This window comes from Musca autumnalis, unplaced genomic scaffold, assembly GCF_047663935.1.
Source record: "Musca autumnalis isolate F117 unplaced genomic scaffold, ASM4766393v1 scaffold_3, whole genome shotgun sequence".
NCBI classification, from domain to species: domain Eukaryota; kingdom Metazoa; phylum Arthropoda; class Insecta; order Diptera; family Muscidae; genus Musca; species Musca autumnalis.
Genome location: NW_027411866.1, coordinates 225,885,458 through 225,906,474, shown reverse-complemented (window position 1 = coordinate 225,906,474; position 21,017 = coordinate 225,885,458). Strand labels below are relative to the sequence as shown.

General features: G+C 36.6%; 1 protein-coding gene across 2 annotated transcripts; it reads left to right on the top strand.

Annotated features, from left to right (window-relative positions):
* The first annotated feature begins 284 nt into the window (after positions 1 to 284).
* On the top strand, positions 285 to 19,970 carry LOC141397179 (serine protease persephone-like). Of its 2 annotated transcripts, none has more exons than XM_073973168.1 (8): positions 285 to 476; positions 545 to 696; positions 755 to 1,043; positions 6,242 to 6,345; positions 6,424 to 6,710; positions 18,668 to 18,851; positions 18,921 to 19,124; positions 19,186 to 19,970. In XM_073973168.1, the coding sequence occupies exons 2-8, from the start codon at positions 603 to 605 to the stop codon at positions 19,323 to 19,325; spliced, it is 1,302 nt and encodes a 433-aa protein (XP_073829269.1). In that variant the 5' UTR covers positions 285 to 476; positions 545 to 602; the 3' UTR covers positions 19,326 to 19,970. The 2 variants fall into 2 exon arrangements, with proteins under 2 accessions (XP_073829269.1, XP_073829270.1); XM_073973169.1 differs by having other exon boundaries at positions 289 to 476; positions 584 to 696.
* Positions 19,971 to 21,017: the final 1,047 nt, after the last annotated feature.

Genomic DNA, 21,017 nt, shown 5'->3' with positions numbered 1-21,017 from the left:
GCTAGTATTTGCTGCAGTTGTTTGCAGTCATTTTTCTTATTGAACAAGAAATAGGAATGAAATGGAATCAATGTTGAATTGGTAGCCTTTTATATAATTGAGTGAAACTCATTGTATAAAAGGTTACCAGATAAGTTTTGTTGAACTCGCTTCAACAAACTCTTTATACTCTCTGTTTTAATTTATTGCATTTTTATATGAGTTGTTAACACGTTACCAAATGGTCACTTCAAAAAAAAAAACAAGCTGAGTTGCTTTTTATAACAAATATTTTCGAATTCCCTATCAGTTGAATGCCTGGCATTCATTTGATTTGGAGGCGTATTCAAGAGCGGTTGTATTGCGTTGTGAATATTTTTGCGCTGTTTTAATATTTTGTTTGCTATTTTAGAATTTGAATTAATTAAATACTTAAGAGAACATTAAACATAACAAATTATTTGCAAACAATTAAGCGTGCATCATTTAATATGCAGGTAATACAATATAATTCACATCGTAACCTAGACAATTAAAAATATTTTTGTAATCAATTCTTACATAGATTAATCATTACAAATCTAATTTTTGAATTTTTGATAAGAGGGAAGTCAGATAAAACCATGGGCAATCGTAGGCGCCTGTCATCATTGTTAATGATTATCGTCATAATGATGTTGTTACAACAGCTACACCTGGTAGCAGCGACAGCATATGGTATGTATAATATCTGTCAAACCTTAAAAATGTTTGTTATAATTTGTTTCATTTTTAGAAAATGATCCTTGTATTAGCAACAACGTACCTGGTATTTGTACAACCTGGTCTAATTGTCGCCAACTAGAGCAGCTAATTAAAAGTGGTCGCTATACAATTTATGATGTGGGTCACTGTGGTTATGCTGTACGCGAAGAATTGATTTGTTGTCCAAGTATCAAGGAACGGTCGTCAATAACTGAAATGCCAATTACAACGGCCACAACCACGACGACCCGATCCCCTGCTACAATACCACCTACGACAAGACCACCTACCACAAGACTGCATAGACCAAGACCAAATTTGTAAGTATTTTGTTCTCGGCTTTTTACAAAATTCGGTTGAGGTTTGGTGAAGGAAATATTCTGGCATAAAATTAGAGTGGAATCCTAATATACTTCGACTTAGACAATTTGTGCAGAAAATTCAAGCTTTTAACGCTCAGTCAACGATATGCTCAAATACAAACAACATGCATACGTAAAAGGTAGATCAGTGGAAACCGCATTACATGAGGTAGTACACCATATAGAGAGAACCTTCGAGATGAAGTTGTATACACTCGTAGTTTGCATCGACATCGAAGGAGCGTTCAACAATGTCAGCACCGAAACGCTAATCCACTCCTTAGACGAGTTTCAGGTAAACGGGGGCTTGAGGCACTGGATAGACCACATGCTAAGGAATAGATGAATAAGCTGCGCGCTACAAGACGTAACACAAAGAGACAAAGTTGGTCAGGGGACGCCACAGGGAGGAATACTATCACCTCTCCTATGGGTTACCACCATAAAAAGTCTACTAAGGGTCTTAACCGACGAGGGATTTGAACCCATCTGCTATGCAGACGACGTTATAATACTTCTTAGGGGAAAGAATCCAAATATACTCTGTAGAAGGGCCGAAACGGCTCTAAAAATAGCTTACAACTGGGCTAGACCGAGAGGTCTAAATGTCAAACCGGAAAAAACACAACTATGTATATTCACTAGGTAAACGGAAATAGGAGCTTACGAAGAAAACGTTTTCCTAGATAGGATGATAAACATTTCTCCAACAAGTACCTGGGAGTAATTCTAGACAGGAAACTTAAATGGAAAGACCAAATTCAGGCCAATAAAGCCAACAGATGTTGGTCAACCTGCAGAAGGGCTATAGGCTCAAAATGGGGTTTCAATCTTAGGATGACACACTGGTTCTACAGACCGATTCTAACTTACGCTTCTGTGGTATGGTGGACAGCTACGGACAAGAAATGCAACGTAAAAGTACTTCAAAAAGTCCAAAGAATGTGCTGCTTAAGTATTAGCGGGGCAATGAGGACTACAATTTTATTTGTCCACCCAATAGAAATTCAGGTAAGGTATGAGGCAGCCATCGCAGCTATAAGACTTAAGTCGATGAGCGAGTGGATCGTAAGAGACCACCAAACATACCACCAAAGCATATTACAGGTTACAACGGTTGAGTCAATAGATCATATTGTATCAGACCGTATACCTGAAACAATTGAAGCCGCCTTGTGTGAAATTTTAATACCGGACAGAGACATGTGGATCGATGGAACCCTGGAACGGATGCCAACTGGAAGCTGTGGGTTCACAGATGGGGCCATTCTAGGGGGAGAACGGGTCTGGATCTATATATCGAAGACCCGGAAACTAGAATCTCCCTTCGACTGCCGGATCATAACACGATCATACAGGCCGAAATCCGAGCGATCACTGAGTGTCTAAACTGGTTTAAAGCTAACACAAGGCCAATCACTGTAAACATTCTAACGGACAGTAAAGCAGCAATTAAAGCAATAAGAAGCAAGACGGTGAAATCAAAAACTGTCCTGCAATGTAAAAAATCAATTAACGACTACTTTCACCATAGTTCGGTTAACATTATATGGGTACCAGGACATAAAGGGATTAGGGGTAACGAGATAGCTAACTCCTTGGCAAGACAAGCCAGGGAGCAAACTATGATAAGCCTAGATAATGCTAAGCCTTTAAAAGCGTCGCGTCTAGACTTAAAGGCATGGGCAGAAAACGCCCATACATCCCTCTGGAATACTGAAGAGAAAAGGAAAACACAAAAATCCTCTGGGGAACCCAGACGAGGATAAAACAATGGAACTCCTTTTCATGAGTAAAAAAGACATTAGTAGACTGACAGTCATCCTTACAGGACACCTAGGGCTACAAGCACACCTGCACAAAATCGGTTGTGCAGAAAGCAGCGAATGCAGAGCTTGCGGAGAGGATGACGAAACGTTGGAACACTATCTCTGTCATTGTCCAGCCTTCGCGACGCTAACAAACCAATTTCTAGGAAATAACACTATACTAGAACTCCACCAAATTAGGGCAAGCGAGTTCAAAAACTTTAGAGATTATGTCAATGGCATAATTCTTAACTGATAAATTTATTTTCTTTTAATAAATTAAGCAATAAAAATGTATTCCCGTTAGGCTTCCGCAATTAGAGCGCACAACAGGCCTATCCTGGCTTAAGTGTATGTCCATACGGGCATGTGGCGATTCTATATCGCCCCTCTTTTCAACCTAACCTAACCTAACGCACAGTCACTATAAATATAAATACACGATGACATAACACACACAAAGAAATTGTGGACTATGTGACATACATTTTTCGCCTTAGGTGGAGGCTTTTCAGACATATCGGCTGTGGAACGGCTTCTCTGTCATCGAACTTTTCTTCTTTCAAACTCTAAGAAACTCTAAAACATTGTATATTGGCCTTTACAACTTTGCGTACGTATAGGATTATTCCTATTCCAGCTTTAATCCTACACCCAAAACTAAATTAAGTACTTCTCGTAGCCGTATAGGAGGTATTTCAATACCTCAGCTGCGACCTTCATACCAAATATGAGAATTTGTACGCATTTAAAAATGGTACCAAAGTTAATACATTTCGTACACATGGGTATAAACTTCAAAAATACTCCTTATATCAAACCTATATACCATCCGTGATTCTCATTGCCAGCTCTATCTGTTCCCCCACCATATCTTAACCCCACACAACAACAGTGGCTCTAATTTTAGAATTCGGGGCAGAGCTCGAATACCGCGTAAGCCACAGCTATTTGCGATGATACCAGAAGGGGAAACACGTTCCTCAAGTCGCTGGTCGGCAACACTTGTGTGCTGACAATGAAACCTTGTTGACCTTTTACAATACAATAAGATGGTCTGTGGTTAGCTATGCGGTGCCAGCTTGGTATGCAAATATTAGCGCAACCCCAGTAAAAGAATATTCAAACTTGCCAGAAAGCCGCTCTGAGGACTGCAACAGGGTCCCTCCTCATGACACCAGTAAACCATCTTCAGGTTTTACCGGTGCATCAGCACAACTGGATGTTATCGATTTAATGGTTAGGCTTCCCTCATCCAGGCATGCCAGGAGAGATCTTCACGATCTAGACAGAGAGGTCCAACGGTATAAACGGAAACCGCTAAACCAACGAGCCTGTCAGGCAGGCATGGATAGCATTCACACAGATGCAGTCGAGCAGGCAGTACAGAGATACAGTTTGAATGCTATACTTGGGGACCAGCCCCATCCATCGCAGCTGAAGAACGCTAGCTGCCAAGGCAAACAGAGTGGTTTTAACCCATTTAAGATCCGGACGATGCCGCCGCCTCAATTCGTATCAGAAATATACCCTCAGCCTGTGTATATTGAAACAATTTTTTCCAAAAATACGTGTGTATTTAGGGGGGGTTTAAAAATTTTGGGCGTTTGAACCGACATAAATGTTGATTAGGATTGAAGATCAAAAGTTTTGCGGAGGAGATACTAAAAGGAATGGATCGACATTGACCGTTATGGAAGTGGATCTCCAGCCACAACATATGGTGCCATAGGGGATTTTTACATTCTTCGGGCTGTTTGCTCAAGAAGTATGGACTTGCCCCTAAAAAAACTTTTACGATCGTAATTGAGGAAGCGAACGCAAGTTGCTTCAACAAAAATCAAAGTGATCCGATATCAGGTCTTAAAGTCAACTTATCCGAAATTTTGTGTGGTAGGTACCGGATGGAGTGGACAAATATAGTCCATATTTAAACCTGATCTATATCTGGTAGATATATTAGGATGTTATAAGTATAGACCACTCCCTTCAAGAGTTACCGTACGAAAAAATTTTCCGAACATTTTTGAACTTTTGTGGGGGAGGTACCTGAAGGAGTGGACCGATATGGCTTATCTTCAAACTTAAACTATGTTTGGACAAAATATTACTAAGGCCAAATTTTGGACGGAATTGGCAGATCCCTTCGAGAGTTATCTTGCGCTCCAAACACCTCACACGGTGTCATAGGGGTTGTTTTGCAACTTTCAGGCTATTATCTCAGGAAGTGTGGACTTGCCCCTGATGAAACTTGTACCGTCGTATAGAGGGCAGTGAATACAAGTTGCTAAAACAAAAATCAAAGCGATTCGAGAGATGACCCTTAACTGAACTTTTCCGAAATTTCGTGTGGGAGGTACCCGAAGGAGTGGACCGATTGAGTCCATATTGAAACCTTATCTAAACCCGGTACACATTTCACGATGGGCAAAGTATGGACCAAATCGGTTACTCCCTTCAAGAGTTATCGTGCGCACAAACATTTTCGAACTTTTGTGGGGGAGGTACCGGAAGGAGTGGACCGATATAGCCCATCTTCGAACTTAAACTAAGATTATGTAAAATATTACGAAAGCCAAAATTTGGACCGAATCGGTTTATCCGTTCGAGAGTTATCGTGCGCTCCAGCCAGACAGACAGACGGACGGACGGACATTGCTCAATCGACTCCAAATTGTCTGAAACACATTTCGTCCAAACATACTTGGGGTCTAAAACCATTATTTTGATAAGTCACATTTTGCCCGTATGAAAGTGTATATACCCTCGTTAGCATAAATGCTGAGGGTATAAACATGTATAATTCCTCCTTTATACATATTTCTGCGAAGTACTTGTGCAAAATTTCAACAAAAGCATAGACATTTCCGCCATTTCTATTTCCAAAATAATGGTGATGACAAATTAACGATAGTACCGACTTTTTGAAATGAAATATCTAAAATATATAACCAGAACCTGATAACTGAAATAATACACGAACGTTGCTACAATAACAACAAATATAATTGTTCTGTGTGTGTGCGTGTGTGTGATACATAATCGTCATTGCATAAATTGCAACATCTCTATAAAGAGTTCGTGGTTTAGGCCTATAACGTTATGTTGGGTTGTATTTTATAAATATTTCAGACCTATTAAATTTTTCTGGAAGTTGCGATAAAAAGTTAGTTCCATATCATTGATCAAATAGAAGTCTCCGCTTTTTTCTTCTGCGATATGCGTGGGAAATAGTTTTAATCGTACTATTTTTGGGATTATGGAACCAAAGTCATTTTTCTGAGTTTTGAGTGTTCAACATATACATTTATGCTAGTCCTCGAATAATTTGTTGTTTGTTTTTAATAGGCCTTATGCTGATCAAATTGAGGAGATGTGGCTACTTAAGATGAAAAATCAGACTCAATCGAAAATACGTACTTCCTCCTCCAATGACAGGCCAGCTGTAAAAGGTAATATTTCATATGCATACATATACGAAAATTTGTAACAATGTATTTATTTCTCTCTCCCTCTCTTCTGGTCTTTAGCTTGTCAACGTATCCATGCATGGCTAAAACCCAGTTTATCTGAACATATTCTAAATGGCATACCCGCTTCTTTCGGCGAATTTCCCCATATGGCAGCCATCGATTATAGTTCTGGAAAAGGCATCCTTGATATTCGTTGTGGTGGCACTTTAATTGATACCCGTTTTGTATTGACCGCAGCCCATTGTGTTGCATCGAGTGACATGATACCGGACTATGTATTTTTGGGTGTGACGGATTTCAGTAATAATGAAGAATTGGCAAAAGCTACAATGATAAAAATTAAGGTAGAACTATAAAATCAAGGTAGAATGACTATTATGTTCAAAGGCGTGGATTTTTAAGTAAATTTTTCTCCTATAGCTATCATGGCCAGAGGCGTGGATTTTTAAGTAAATTTTTCTCCTATAGCTATCATGGCCAGAGGCGTGGATTTTTAAGTAAATTTTTCTCCTATAGCTATCATGGCCAGAGGCGTGGATTTTTAAGTAAATTTTTCTCCTATAGCTATCATGGCCAGAGGCGTGGATTTTTAAGTAAATTTTTCTCCTATAGCTATCATGGCCAGAGGCGTGGATTTTTAAGTAATTTTTTCTCCTATAGCTATCATGGCCAGAGGCGTGGATTTGTAAGTAAATTTTTCTCCTATAGCTATCATGGCCAGAGGCGTGGATTTTTAAGTAAATTTTTCTCCTATAGCTATCATGGCCAGAGGCGTGGATTTTTAAGTAAATTTTTCTCCTATAGCTATCATGGCCAGAGGCGTGGATTTTTAAGTAATTTTTTCTCCTATAGCTATCATGGCCAGAGGCGTGGATTTTTAAGTAAATTTTTCTCCTATAGCTATCATGGCCAGAGGCGTGGATTTTTAAGTAAATTTTTCTCCTATAGCTATCATGGCCAGAGGCGTGGATTTTTAAGTAAATTTTTCTCCTATAGCTATCATGGCCAGAGGCGTGGATTTTTAAGTAAATTTTTCTCCTATAGCTATCATGGCCAGAGGCGTGGATTTTTAAGTAAATTTTTCTCCTATAGCTATCATGGCCAGAGGCGTGGATTTTTAAGTAAATTTTTCTCCTATAGCTATCATGGCCAGAGGCGTGGATTTTTAAGTAAATTTTTCTCCTATAGCTATCATGGCCAGAGGCGTGGATTTTTAAGTAAATTTTTCTCCTATAGCTATCATGGCCAGAGGCGTGGATTTTTAAGTAAATTTTTCTCCTATAGCTATCATGGCCAGAGGCGTGGATTTTTAAGTAAATTTTTCTCCTATAGCTATCATGGCCAGAGGCGTGGATTTTTAAGTAAATTTTTCTCCTATAGCTATCATGGCCAGAGGCGTGGATTTTTAAGTAAATTTTTCTCCTATAGCTATCATGGCCAGAGGCGTGGATTTTTAAGTAAATTTTTCTCCTATAGCTATCATGGCCAGAGGCGTGGATTTTTAAGTAAATTTTTCTCCTATAGCTATCATGGCCAGAGGCGTGGATTTTTAAGTAAATTTTTCTCCTATAGCTATCATGGCCAGAGGCGTGGATTTTTAAGTAAATTTTTCTCCTATAGCTATCATGGCCAGAGGCGTGGATTTTTAAGTAAATTTTTCTCCTATAGCTATCATGGCCAGAGGCGTGGATTTTTAAGTAAATTTTTCTCCTATAGCTATCATGGCCAGAGGCGTGGATTTTTAAGTAAATTTTTCTCCTATAGCTATCATGGCCAGAGGCGTGGATTTTTAAGTAAATTTTTCTCCTATAGCTATCATGGCCAGAGGCGTGGATTTTTAAGTAAATTTTTCTCCTATAGCTATCATGGCCAGAGGCGTGGATTTTTAAGTAAATTTTTCTCCTATAGCTATCATGGCCAGAGGCGTGGATTTTTAAGTAAATTTTTCTCCTATAGCTATCATGGCCAGAGGCGTGGATTTTTAAGTAAATTTTTCTCCTATAGCTATCATGGCCAGAGGCGTGGATTTTTAAGTAAATTTTTCTCCTATAGCTATCATGGCCAGAGGCGTGGATTTTTAAGTAAATTTTTCTCCTATAGCTATCATGGCCAGAGGCGTGGATTTTTAAGTAAATTTTTCTCCTATAGCTATCATGGCCAGAGGCGTGGATTTTTAAGTAAATTTTTCTCCTATAGCTATCATGGCCAGAGGCGTGGATTTTTAAGTAAATTTTTCTCCTATAGCTATCATGGCCAGAGGCGTGGATTTTTAAGTAAATTTTTCTCCTATAGCTATCATGGCCAGAGGCGTGGATTTTTAAGTAAATTTTTCTCCTATAGCTATCATGGCCAGAGGCGTGGATTTTTAAGTAAATTTTTCTCCTATAGCTATCATGGCCAGAGGCGTGGATTTTTAAGTAAATTTTTCTCCTATAGCTATCATGGCCAGAGGCGTGGATTTTTAAGTAAATTTTTCTCCTATAGCTATCATGGCCAGAGGCGTGGATTTTTAAGTAAATTTTTCTCCTATAGCTATCATGGCCAGAGGCGTGGATTTTTAAGTAAATTTTTCTCCTATAGCTATCATGGCCAGAGGCGTGGATTTTTAAGTAAATTTTTCTCCTATAGCTATCATGGCCAGAGGCGTGGATTTTTAAGTAAATTTTTCTCCTATAGCTATCATGGCCAGAGGCGTGGATTTTTAAGTAAATTTTTCTCCTATAGCTATCATGGCCAGAGGCGTGGATTTTTAAGTAAATTTTTCTCCTATAGCTATCATGGCCAGAGGCGTGGATTTTTAAGTAAATTTTTCTCCTATAGCTATCATGGCCAGAGGCGTGGATTTTTAAGTAAATTTTTCTCCTATAGCTATCATGGCCAGAGGCGTGGATTTTTAAGTAAATTTTTTCCTTTACCTATCATCTTCAGAGGCGTGGATTTTTAAGTAAATTTTTTCCTTTACCTATCATCTTCAGAGGCGTGGATTTTTAAGTAAATGTTTTCCTTTACCTATCATCTTCAGAGGCGTGGATTTTTAAGTAAATTTTTTCCTTTACCTATCATCTTCAGAGGCGTGGATTTTTAAGTACATTTTTTCCTATACCTATCATGACCAGAGGCGTGGATTTTTAAGTAAATTTTTTCCTATACCTATCATGACCAGAGGCGTGGATTTTTAAGTAAATTTTTTCCTATACCTATCATGACCAGAGGCGTGGATTTTTAAGTAAATTTTTTCCTATACCTATCATGACCAGAGGCGTGGATTTTTAAGTAAATTTTTTCCTATACCTATCATGACCAGAGGCGTGGATTTTTAAGTAAATTTTTTCCTATACCTATCATGACCAGAGGCGTGGATTTTTAAGTAAATTTTTTCCTATACCTATCATGACCAGAGGCGTGGATTTTTAAGTAAATTTTTTCCTATACCTATCATGACCAGAGGCGTGGATTTTTAAGTAAATTTTTTCCTATACCTATCATGACCAGAGGCGTGGATTTTTAAGTAAATTTTTTCCTATACCTATCATGACCAGAGGCGTGGATTTTTAAGTAAATTTTTTCCTATACCTATCATGACCAGAGGCGTGGATTTTTAAGTAAATTTTTTCCTATACCTATCATGACCAGAGGCGTGGATTTTTAAGTAAATTTTTTCCTATACCTATCATGACCAGAGGCGTGGATTTTTAAGTAAATTTTTTCCTATACCTATCATGACCAGAGGCGTGGATTTTTAAGTAAATTTTTTCCTTTACCTATCATCTTCAGAGGCGTGGATTATTAAGTAAATTTTTTCCTTTACCTATCATCTTCAGAGGCGTGGATTTTTAAGTAAATTTTTTTCCTTTACCTATCATCTTCAGAGGCGTGGATTTTTAAGTACATTTTTTCCTTTACCTATCATCTTCAGAGGCGTGGATTTTTAAGTAAATTTTTCTTTACCTATCATCTTCAGAGGCGTGGATTTTTAAGTAAATTTTTCTTTACCTATCATCTTCAGAGGCGTGGATTTTTAAGTAAATTTTTTCCTTTACCTATCATCTTCAGAGGCGTGGATTTTATGTAAATTTTTTAGTTTACCTATCATCGTCAGAGGCGTGGATTTTATGTAAATTTTTTAGTTTATCTATCATCGTCAGAGGCGTGGATTTTATGTAAATTTTTTAGTTTACCTATCATCGTCAGAGGCGTGGATTTTATGTAAATTTTTTAGTTTACCAATCATCTTCAGAGGCGTGGATTTTTAAGTAAATTTTTTCCTTTACCTATCATCTTCAGAGGCGTGGATTTTTAAGTAAATTTTTTCCTTTACCTATCATCTTCAGAGGCGTGGATTTTTAAGTAAATTTTTTCCCCTTAACCTATCATCTTCAGAGGCGTGGATTTTTAAGTAAATTTTTTTCCTTTACCTATCATCTTCAGAGGCGTGGATTTTTAAGTACATTTTTTCCTTTACCTATCATCTTCAGAGGCGTGGATTTTTAAGTAAATTTTTTCCTTTACCTATCATCTTCAGAGGCGTGGATTTTTAAGTAAATGTTTTCCTTTACCTATCATCTTCAGAGGCGTGGATTTTGAAGTAAATTTTTTCCTTTACCTATCATCTTCAGAGGCGTGGATTTCATGTAAATTTTTTAGTTTATCTATCATCTTCAGAGGCGTGGATTTTTAAGTAAATTTTTTCCTTTACCTATCATCTTCAGAGGCGTGGATTTTTAAGTAAATTTTTTCCTTTACCTATCATCTTCAGAGGCGTGGATTTTTAAGTAAATTTTTTCCTTTACCTATCATCTTCAGAGGCGTGGATTTTTTAGTAAATTTTTTCCTTTACCTATCATCTTCAGAGGCGTGGATTTTTAAGTAAATTTTTTCCTTTACCTATCATCTTCAGAGGCATGGATTTTTTAGTAAATTTTTTCCTTTACCTATAATCTTCAGAGGCGTGGATTTTTAAGTAAATTTTTTCCTTTACCTATCATCTTCAGAGGCGTGGATTTTTAAGTAAATGTTTTCCTTTACCTATCATCTTCAGAGGCGTGGATTTTTAAGTAAATTTTTTCCTTTACCTATCATCTTCAGAGGCGTGGATTTTTAAGTAAATTTTTTCCTTTACCTATCATCTTCAGAGGCGTGGATTTTTAAGTAAATGTTTTCCTTTACCTATCATCTTCAGAGGCGTGGATTTTTAAGTAAATTTTTTCCTTTACCTATCATCTTCAGAGGCGTGGATTTTTAAGTAAATTTTTTCCTTTACCTATCATCTTCAGAGGCGTGGATTTTTAAGTAAATGTTTTCCTTTACCTATCATCTTCAGAGGCGTGGATTTTTAAGTAAATTTTTTCCTTTACCTATCATCTTCAGAGGCGTGGATTTTTAAGTACATTTTTTCCTATACCTATCATGACCAGAGGCGTGGATTTTTAAGTAAATTTTTTCCTATACCTATCATGACCAGAGGCGTGGATTTTTAAGTAAATTTTTTCCTATACCTATCATGACCAGAGGCGTGGATTTTTAAGTAAATTTTTTCCTATACCTATCATGACCAGAGGCGTGGATTTTTAAGTAAATTTTTTCCTATACCTATCATGACCAGAGGCGTGGATTTTTAAGTAAATTTTTTCCTATACCTATCATGACCAGAGGCGTGGATTTTTAAGTAAATTTTTTCCTATACCTATCATGACCAGAGGCGTGGATTTTTAAGTAAATTTTTTCCTATACCTATCATGACCAGAGGCGTGGATTTTTAAGTAAATTTTTTCCTATACCTATCATGACCAGAGGCGTGGATTTTTAAGTAAATTTTTTCCTATACCTATCATGACCAGAGGCGTGGATTTTTAAGTAAATTTTTTCCTATACCTATCATGACCAGAGGCGTGGATTTTTAAGTAAATTTTTTCCTATACCTATCATGACCAGAGGCGTGGATTTTTAAGTAAATTTTTTCCTATACCTATCATGACCAGAGGCGTGGATTTTTAAGTAAATTTTTTCCTATACCTATCATGACCAGAGGCGTGGATTTTTAAGTAAATTTTTTCCTATACCTATCATGACCAGAGGCGTGGATTTTTAAGTAAATTTTTTCCTATACCTATCATGACCAGAGGCGTGGATTTTTAAGTAAATTTTTTCCTATACCTATCATGACCAGAGGCGTGGATTTTTAAGTAAATTTTTTCCTATACCTATCATGACCAGAGGCGTGGATTTTTAAGTAAATTTTTTCCTATACCTATCATGACCAGAGGCGTGGATTTTTAAGTAAATTTTTTCCTATACCTATCATGACCAGAGGCGTGGATTTTTAAGTAAATTTTTTCCTATACCTATCATGACCAGAGGCGTGGATTTTTAAGTAAATTTTTTCCTATACCTATCATGACCAGAGGCGTGGATTTTTAAGTAAATTTTTTCCTATACCTATCATGACCAGAGGCGTGGATTTTTAAGTAAATTTTTTCCTATACCTATCATGACCAGAGGCGTGGATTTTTAAGTAAATTTTTTCCTATACCTATCATGACCAGAGGCGTGGATTTTTAAGTAAATTTTTTCCTATACCTATCATGACCAGAGGCGTGGATTTTTAAGTAAATTTTTTCCTATACCTATCATGACCAGAGGCGTGGATTTTTAAGTAAATTTTTTCCTATACCTATCATGACCAGAGGCGTGGATTTTTAAGTAAATTTTTTCCTATACCTATCATGACCAGAGGCGTGGATTTTTAAGTAAATTTTTTCCTATACCTATCATGACCAGAGGCGTGGATTTTTAAGTAAATTTTTTCCTATACCTATCATGACCAGAGGCGTGGATTTTTAAGTAAATTTTTTCCTATACCTATCATGACCAGAGGCGTGGATTTTTAAGTAAATTTTTTCCTATACCTATCATGACCAGAGGCGTGGATTTTTAAGTAAATTTTTTCCTATACCTATCATGACCAGAGGCGTGGATTTTTAAGTAAATTTTTTCCTATACCTATCATGACCAGAGGCGTGGATTTTTAAGTAAATTTTTTCCTATACCTATCATGACCAGAGGCGTGGATTTTTAAGTAAATTTTTTCCTATACCTATCATGACCAGAGGCGTGGATTTTTAAGTAAATTTTTTCCTATACCTATCATGACCAGAGGCGTGGATTTTTAAGTAAATTTTTTCCTATACCTATCATGACCAGAGGCGTGGATTTTTAAGTAAATTTTTTCCTATACCTATCATGACCAGAGGCGTGGATTTTTAAGTAAATTTTTTCCTATACCTATCATGACCAGAGGCGTGGATTTTTAAGTAAATTTTTTCCTATACCTATCATGACCAGAGGCGTGGATTTTTAAGTAAATTTTTTCCTATACCTATCATGACCAGAGGCGTGGATTTTTAAGTAAATTTTTTCCTATACCTATCATGACCAGAGGCGTGGATTTTTAAGTAAATTTTTTCCTATACCTATCATGACCAGAGGCGTGGATTTTTAAGTAAATTTTTTCCTATACCTATCATGACCAGAGGCGTGGATTTTTAAGTAAATTTTTTCCTATACCTATCATGACCAGAGGCGTGGATTTTTAAGTAAATTTTTTCCTATACCTATCATGACCAGAGGCGTGGATTTTTAAGTAAATTTTTTCCTATACCTATCATGACCAGAGGCGTGGATTTTTAAGTAAATTTTTTCCTATACCTATCATGACCAGAGGCGTGGATTTTTAAGTAAATTTTTTCCTATACCTATCATGACCAGAGGCGTGGATTTTTAAGTAAATTTTTTCCTATACCTATCATGACCAGAGGCGTGGATTTTTAAGTAAATTTTTTCCTATACCTATCATGACCAGAGGCGTGGATTTTTAAGTAAATTTTTTCCTATACCTATCATGACCAGAGGCGTGGATTTTTAAGTAAATTTTTTCCTATACCTATCATGACCAGAGGCGTGGATTTTTAAGTAAATTTTTTCCTATACCTATCATGACCAGAGGCGTGGATTTTTAAGTAAATTTTTTCCTATACCTATCATGACCAGAGGCGTGGATTTTTAAGTAAATTTTTTCCTATACCTATCATGACCAGAGGCGTGGATTTTTAAGTAAATTTTTTCCTATACCTATCATGACCAGAGGCGTGGATTTTTAAGTAAATTTTTTCCTATACCTATCATGACCAGAGGCGTGGATTTTTAAGTAAATTTTTTCCTATACCTATCATGACCAGAGGCGTGGATTTTTAAGTAAATTTTTTCCTATACCTATCATGACCAGAGGCGTGGATTTTTAAGTAAATTTTTTCCTATACCTATCATGACCAGAGGCGTGGATTTTTAAGTAAATTTTTTCCTATACCTATCATGACCAGAGGCGTGGATTTTTAAGTAAATTTTTTCCTATACCTATCATGACCAGAGGCGTGGATTTTTAAGTAAATTTTTTCCTATACCTATCATGACCAGAGGCGTGGATTTTTAAGTAAATTTTTTCCTATACCTATCATGACCAGAGGCGTGGATTTTTAAGTAAATTTTTTCCTATACCTATCATGACCAGAGGCGTGGATTTTTAAGTAAATTTTTTCCTATACCTATCATGACCAGAGGCGTGGATTTTTAAGTAAATTTTTTCCTATACCTATCATGACCAGAGGCGTGGATTTTTAAGTAAATTTTTTCCTATACCTATCATGACCAGAGGCGTGGATTTTTAAGTAAATTTTTTCCTATACCTATCATGACCAGAGGCGTGGATTTTTAAGTAAATTTTTTCCTATACCTATCATGACCAGAGGCGTGGATTTTTAAGTAAATTTTTTCCTATACCTATCATGACCAGAGGCGTGGATTTTTAAGTAAATTTTTTCCTATACCTATCATGACCAGAGGCGTGGATTTTTAAGTAAATTTTTTCCTATACCTATCATGACCAGAGGCGTGGATTTTTAAGTAAATTTTTTCCTATACCTATCATGACCAGAGGCGTGGATTTTTAAGTAAATTTTTTCCTATACCTATCATGACCAGAGGCGTGGATTTTTAAGTAAATTTTTTCCTATACCTATCATGACCAGAGGCGTGGATTTTTAAGTAAATTTTTTCCTATACCTATCATGACCAGAGGCGTGGATTTTTAAGTAAATTTTTTCCTATACCTATCATGACCAGAGGCGTGGATTTTTAAGTAAATTTTTTCCTATACCTATCATGACCAGAGGCGTGGATTTTTAAGTAAATTTTTTCCTATACCTATCATGACCAGAGGCGTGGATTTTTAAGTAAATTTTTTCCTATACCTATCATGACCAGAGGCGTGGATTTTTAAGTAAATTTTTTCCTATACCTATCATGACCAGAGGCGTGGATTTTTAAGTAAATTTTTTCCTATACCTATCATGACCAGAGGCGTGGATTTTTAAGTAAATTTTTTCCTATACCTATCATGACCAGAGGCGTGGATTTTTAAGTAAATTTTTTCCTATACCTATCATGACCAGAGGCGTGGATTTTTAAGTAAATTTTTTCCTATACCTATCATGACCAGAGGCGTGGATTTTTAAGTAAATTTTTTCCTATACCTATCATGACCAGAGGCGTGGATTTTTAAGTAAATTTTTTCCTATACCTATCATGACCAGAGGCGTGGATTTTTAAGTAAATTTTTTCCTATACCTATCATGACCAGAGGCGTGGATTTTTAAGTAAATTTTTTCCTATACCTATCATGACCAGAGGCGTGGATTTTTAAGTAAATTTTTTCCTATACCTATCATGACCAGAGGCGTGGATTTTTAAGTAAATTTTTTCCTATACCTATCATGACCAGAGGCGTGGATTTTTAAGTAAATTTTTTCCTATACCTATCATGACCAGAGGCGTGGATTTTTAAGTAAATTTTTTCCTATACCTATCATGACCAGAGGCGTGGATTTTTAAGTAAATTTTTTCCTATACCTATCATGACCAGAGGCGTGGATTTTTAAGTAAATTTTTTCCTATACCTATCATGACCAGAGGCGTGGATTTTTAAGTAAATTTTTTCCTATACCTATCATGACCAGAGGCGTGGATTTTTAAGTAAATTTTTTCCTATACCTATCATGACCAGAGGCGTGGATTTTTAAGTAAATTTTTTCCTATACCTATCATGACCAGAGGCGTGGATTTTTAAGTAAATTTTTTCCTATACCTATCATGACCAGAGGCGTGGATTTTTAAGTAAATTTTTTCCTATACCTATCATGACCAGAGGCGTGGATTTTTAAGTAAATTTTTTCCTATACCTATCATGACCAGAGGCGTGGATTTTTAAGTAAATTTTTTCCTATACCTATCATGACCAGAGGCGTGGATTTTTAAGTAAATTTTTTCCTATACCTATCATGACCAGAGGCGTGGATTTTTAAGTAAATTTTTTCCTATACCTATCATGACCAGAGGCGTGGATTTTTAAGTAAATTTTTTCCTATACCTATCATGACCAGAGGCGTGGATTTTTAAGTAAATTTTTTCCTATACCTATCATGACCAGAGGCGTGGATTTTTAAGTAAATTTTTTCCTATACCTATCATGACCAGAGGCGTGGATTTTTAAGTAAATTTTTTCCTATACCTATCATGACCAGAGGCGTGGATTTTTAAGTAAATTTTTTCCTATACCTATCATGACCAGAGGCGTGGATTTTTAAGTAAATTTTTTCCTATACCTATCATGACCAGAGGCGTGGATTTTTAAGTAAATTTTTTCCTATACCTATCATGACCAGAGGCGTGGATTTTTAAGTAAATTTTTTCCTATACCTATCATGACCAGAGGCGTGGATTTTTAAGTAAATTTTTTCCTATACCTATCATGACCAGAGGCGTGGATTTTTAAGTAAATTTTTTCCTATACCTATCATGACCAGAGGCGTGGATTTTTAAGTAAATTTTTTCCTATACCTATCATGACCAGAGGCGTGGATTTTTAAGTAAATTTTTTCCTATACCTATCATGACCAGAGGCGTGGATTTTTAAGTAAATTTTTTCCTATACCTATCATGACCAGAGGCGTGGATTTTTAAGTAAATTTTTTCCTATACCTATCATGACCAGAGGCGTGGATTTTTAAGTAAATTTTTTCCTATACCTATCATGACCAGAGGCGTGGATTTTTAAGTAAATTTTTTCCTATACCTATCATGACCAGAGGCGTGGATTTTTAAGTAAATTTTTTCCTATACCTATCATGACCAGAGGCGTGGATTTTTAAGTAAATTTTTTCCTATACCTATCATGACCAGAGGCGTGGATTTTTAAGTAAATTTTTTCCTATACCTATCATGACCAGAGGCGTGGATTTTTAAGTAAATTTTTTCCTATACCTATCATGACCAGAGGCGTGGATTTTTAAGTAAATTTTTTCCTATACCTATCATGACCAGAGGCGTGGATTTTTAAGTAAATTTTTTCCTATACCTATCATGACCAGAGGCGTGGATTTTTAAGTAAATTTTTTCCTATACCTATCATGACCAGAGGCGTGGATTTTTAAGTAAATTTTTTTCCTTTACCTATAATCTTCAGAGGCGTGGATTTTTAAGTACATTTTTTCCTTTACCTATCATCTTCAGAGGCGTGGATTTTTAAGTACATTTTTCCTTTACCTATCATCTTCAGAGGCGTGGATTTTTAAGTACATTTTTCCTTTACCTATCATCTTCAGAGGCGTGGATTTTTAAGTAAATTTTTTCCTTTACCTATCATCTTCAGAGGCGTGGATTTTTAAGTAAATTTTTTCCTATACCTATCATGACCAGAGGCGTGGATTTTTAAGTAAATTTTTTCCTATACCTATCATGACCAGAGGCGTGGATTTTTAAGTAAATTTTTTCCTATACCTATCATGACCAGAGGCGTGGATTTTTAAGTAAATTTTTTCCTATACCTATCATCGTCAGAGACAATTTTATCATATACATATCTATCGTGGGCAGAGGCCTGGATTATTAAGTAAATTTTTTTTCTTTACCTATCATAGCGTGGATTTTAAGGTACATTTTTATCATGACCAGAGGCGTGGCATTTTAAATAAATGTTTCTCCTATAGCTATCATTGTCAGAGGCGCGAAATTTTAAGTAAATTTTTTCCCATATCTATCATGGTTAGAGGTGTGGATTTTTAAGTAAATTTTTTCCTATTCCTATTACGGCCAGAGGCGTAAATTTTTAAGTAAATTGTTTCCTATATATCCTATATATTAAAATCTAAAGCACTACCTTTTAGAATATATTATATGTCTCTTATGATTCCAGCAAATCCATGTTCACAATGACTATTCTGCACTACGGGCCTATAATGATATTGCCATACTTGAACTGGAAGAACCTGTAAAGTTTACCGAATTCATTTATCCGGCATGTTTGTATACCGAATTAATTGATCCTAAACCAGACGTACCGGTATGGGTAACCGGTTGGGGTTCCATATCCATTGATGGTTAGTAGTAGTTATCTGCCTCTAAGAGTAAATAATTTTTTAATTTTATTTAATAATTGTTTAATTCAGATAATAGATTTTCCGAAATTTTACTTAAAATCGAACTAACTGTTACACCAATTGATAAGTGTAACGCCAGTTTTGCCCTTGATGGTTATATGCCACGAATTAAGCAAGGCATTCAAAATACTCAGCTGTGCGCCAAAGATAAGAAACAAGAAAAGGATGCTTGTCATGGCGATTCAGGTGGGCCTTTGGTATTAGTTGCAGATGGTATGTAACACATATTTTTAGTTGGAAAATATAATTTTATATTATTTATTTTCACATTTAGAAAGCCGTAAAAGCTACAAAGTAATTGGTGTGGTATCAGCGGGTTTCAGCTGTGCTGACATCACACCGGGCCTGTACACCAGAGTGGCATCTTATTTGGATTTCATAGAACAAATTGTGTGGCCCAATGGTGGCGATTGATATTTCGCGCGTATGATTTCAACTTTGAGGAAAATATGTTTTATTTCACAACTAAGGAGAAGCGTTCAACGATGTTTCTATATAATTTTTTCTTTTTAAAAATGTGACTTTTTACAGTGTTTTTATAAATTATTTTTCAGTTCTTCTTTTATTAAAGTCTGTTATGTATTTGTTTAAGTTAGATACTTTTTGGGTATTTTTTCCACAAATCTCCAGGGAGCCTTTGTTCGCCTAGTTCGGATCGCAGAGGGATCTCCCTATCTTAAGTATTCTATACAAACCCTCCGAGAAACTATGTTCGCTTACGGCGGATCGTAGGGTGATATTTATTACCCTACAAATCTTCTCGGAGACTATGTTCGCTCAGTGCGGATCGTAGGGAGTACTCTCTTGGTAGTGGAATTTCTCTGCAATTTCTCCCTGGAACTATGTTCGCTCAGTTCGGATCGTAGTGAGAATATTCCAATAAGCATTAATTGCCTTAGCCTTGTTTCACTTTCGCTCTCTAAAACATAACTGCACTTGTGGTTATAATCGCCAGCTGTAAGCACGCGTCTCCCTAATACCTCCCTAAGGTAAAGTCATCGGCACTTTTCGCCTGAACAAATAAATCACCCTACTTCCCCTCATTATTTTATACAAACTTGTGTTTTTATTTTTTCTGTTTATTTATCGGTTTGCACGGGTTTGTATTTGCTCACTCTCCACAAACAACTATTATCTACGGCCTATTTTGAGTGAACACCTAATTCTTTGGAATTTTTATGTACCTTTGTGTGTGTTGTTGCTTTTCTATGCCTTTTTCTATGCCTTTCAATTAACCACCACCATTTATAAATGTATGTATATGTTTGAGATAGCCAGTGAGAGCAAGTGCTCCGCATTGAAATGAGAGCAAGTGTTCCACATTGAAATTCAGGCTCTTTTGTTCTCAGAAAGCGCTCACTGGTGCATGTGTTTGTTGTTTGTTTTTTGTGGCTTTTGGGTTTGTTTTTGTTTGCACCCAAACATATAATTTCTTTGCACCCAAACATATATTTGTTTGCAAGAAACAAATATATGTTTCCTGCAAAATATGTTTGGGACATATGTTAGAGAGGCGTTTTTTCCTCTGTGCACTACTGTCGAGGGTGACGTAGGGGATGGAAGATACCAAGGAACGGTCCTTACCGGTTTTAACATGGCAAAGCCCAGGATTTATCTTGGTCCCTCTTTCATCTCTAGTGGACACTGACCTCCCCGTGGTGTCACCTGGGGAACTGCCTTTAACACCCGTTAAAGGTAGTGAGCTAACATGTGCCGCGCGTTCACCCATAAGAACGTTAAAAACTTGGGTTTGGGCGTCGGGTTAGTAACCCTCCCCTAGAAAAAAAAACAGCCTACTATGAAAAAACGAAAGAAAAGAAAAACAAACCGCTCTAAAGTTGACGAACCCCGCAAACGTTTTAAGGACCATGATCTGCGAATCTGCACCTGGAATGTTCGCACTCTTTATAGAGAAGGTGCAGTCTTCGCATTGGCAGACGTACTTAAAAAGTACAAGGCCGATATTACTGCCATACAGGAAATACGATGGATTGGGAAAGGCGTCACAACAACACCTAAAGGTGACGCACTGTATTATAGCTGCCATGACGTAAAGCATAAGTTTGGTTGCGGATTCGTAGTTAGTCGGAGACTAAAACATCTAGT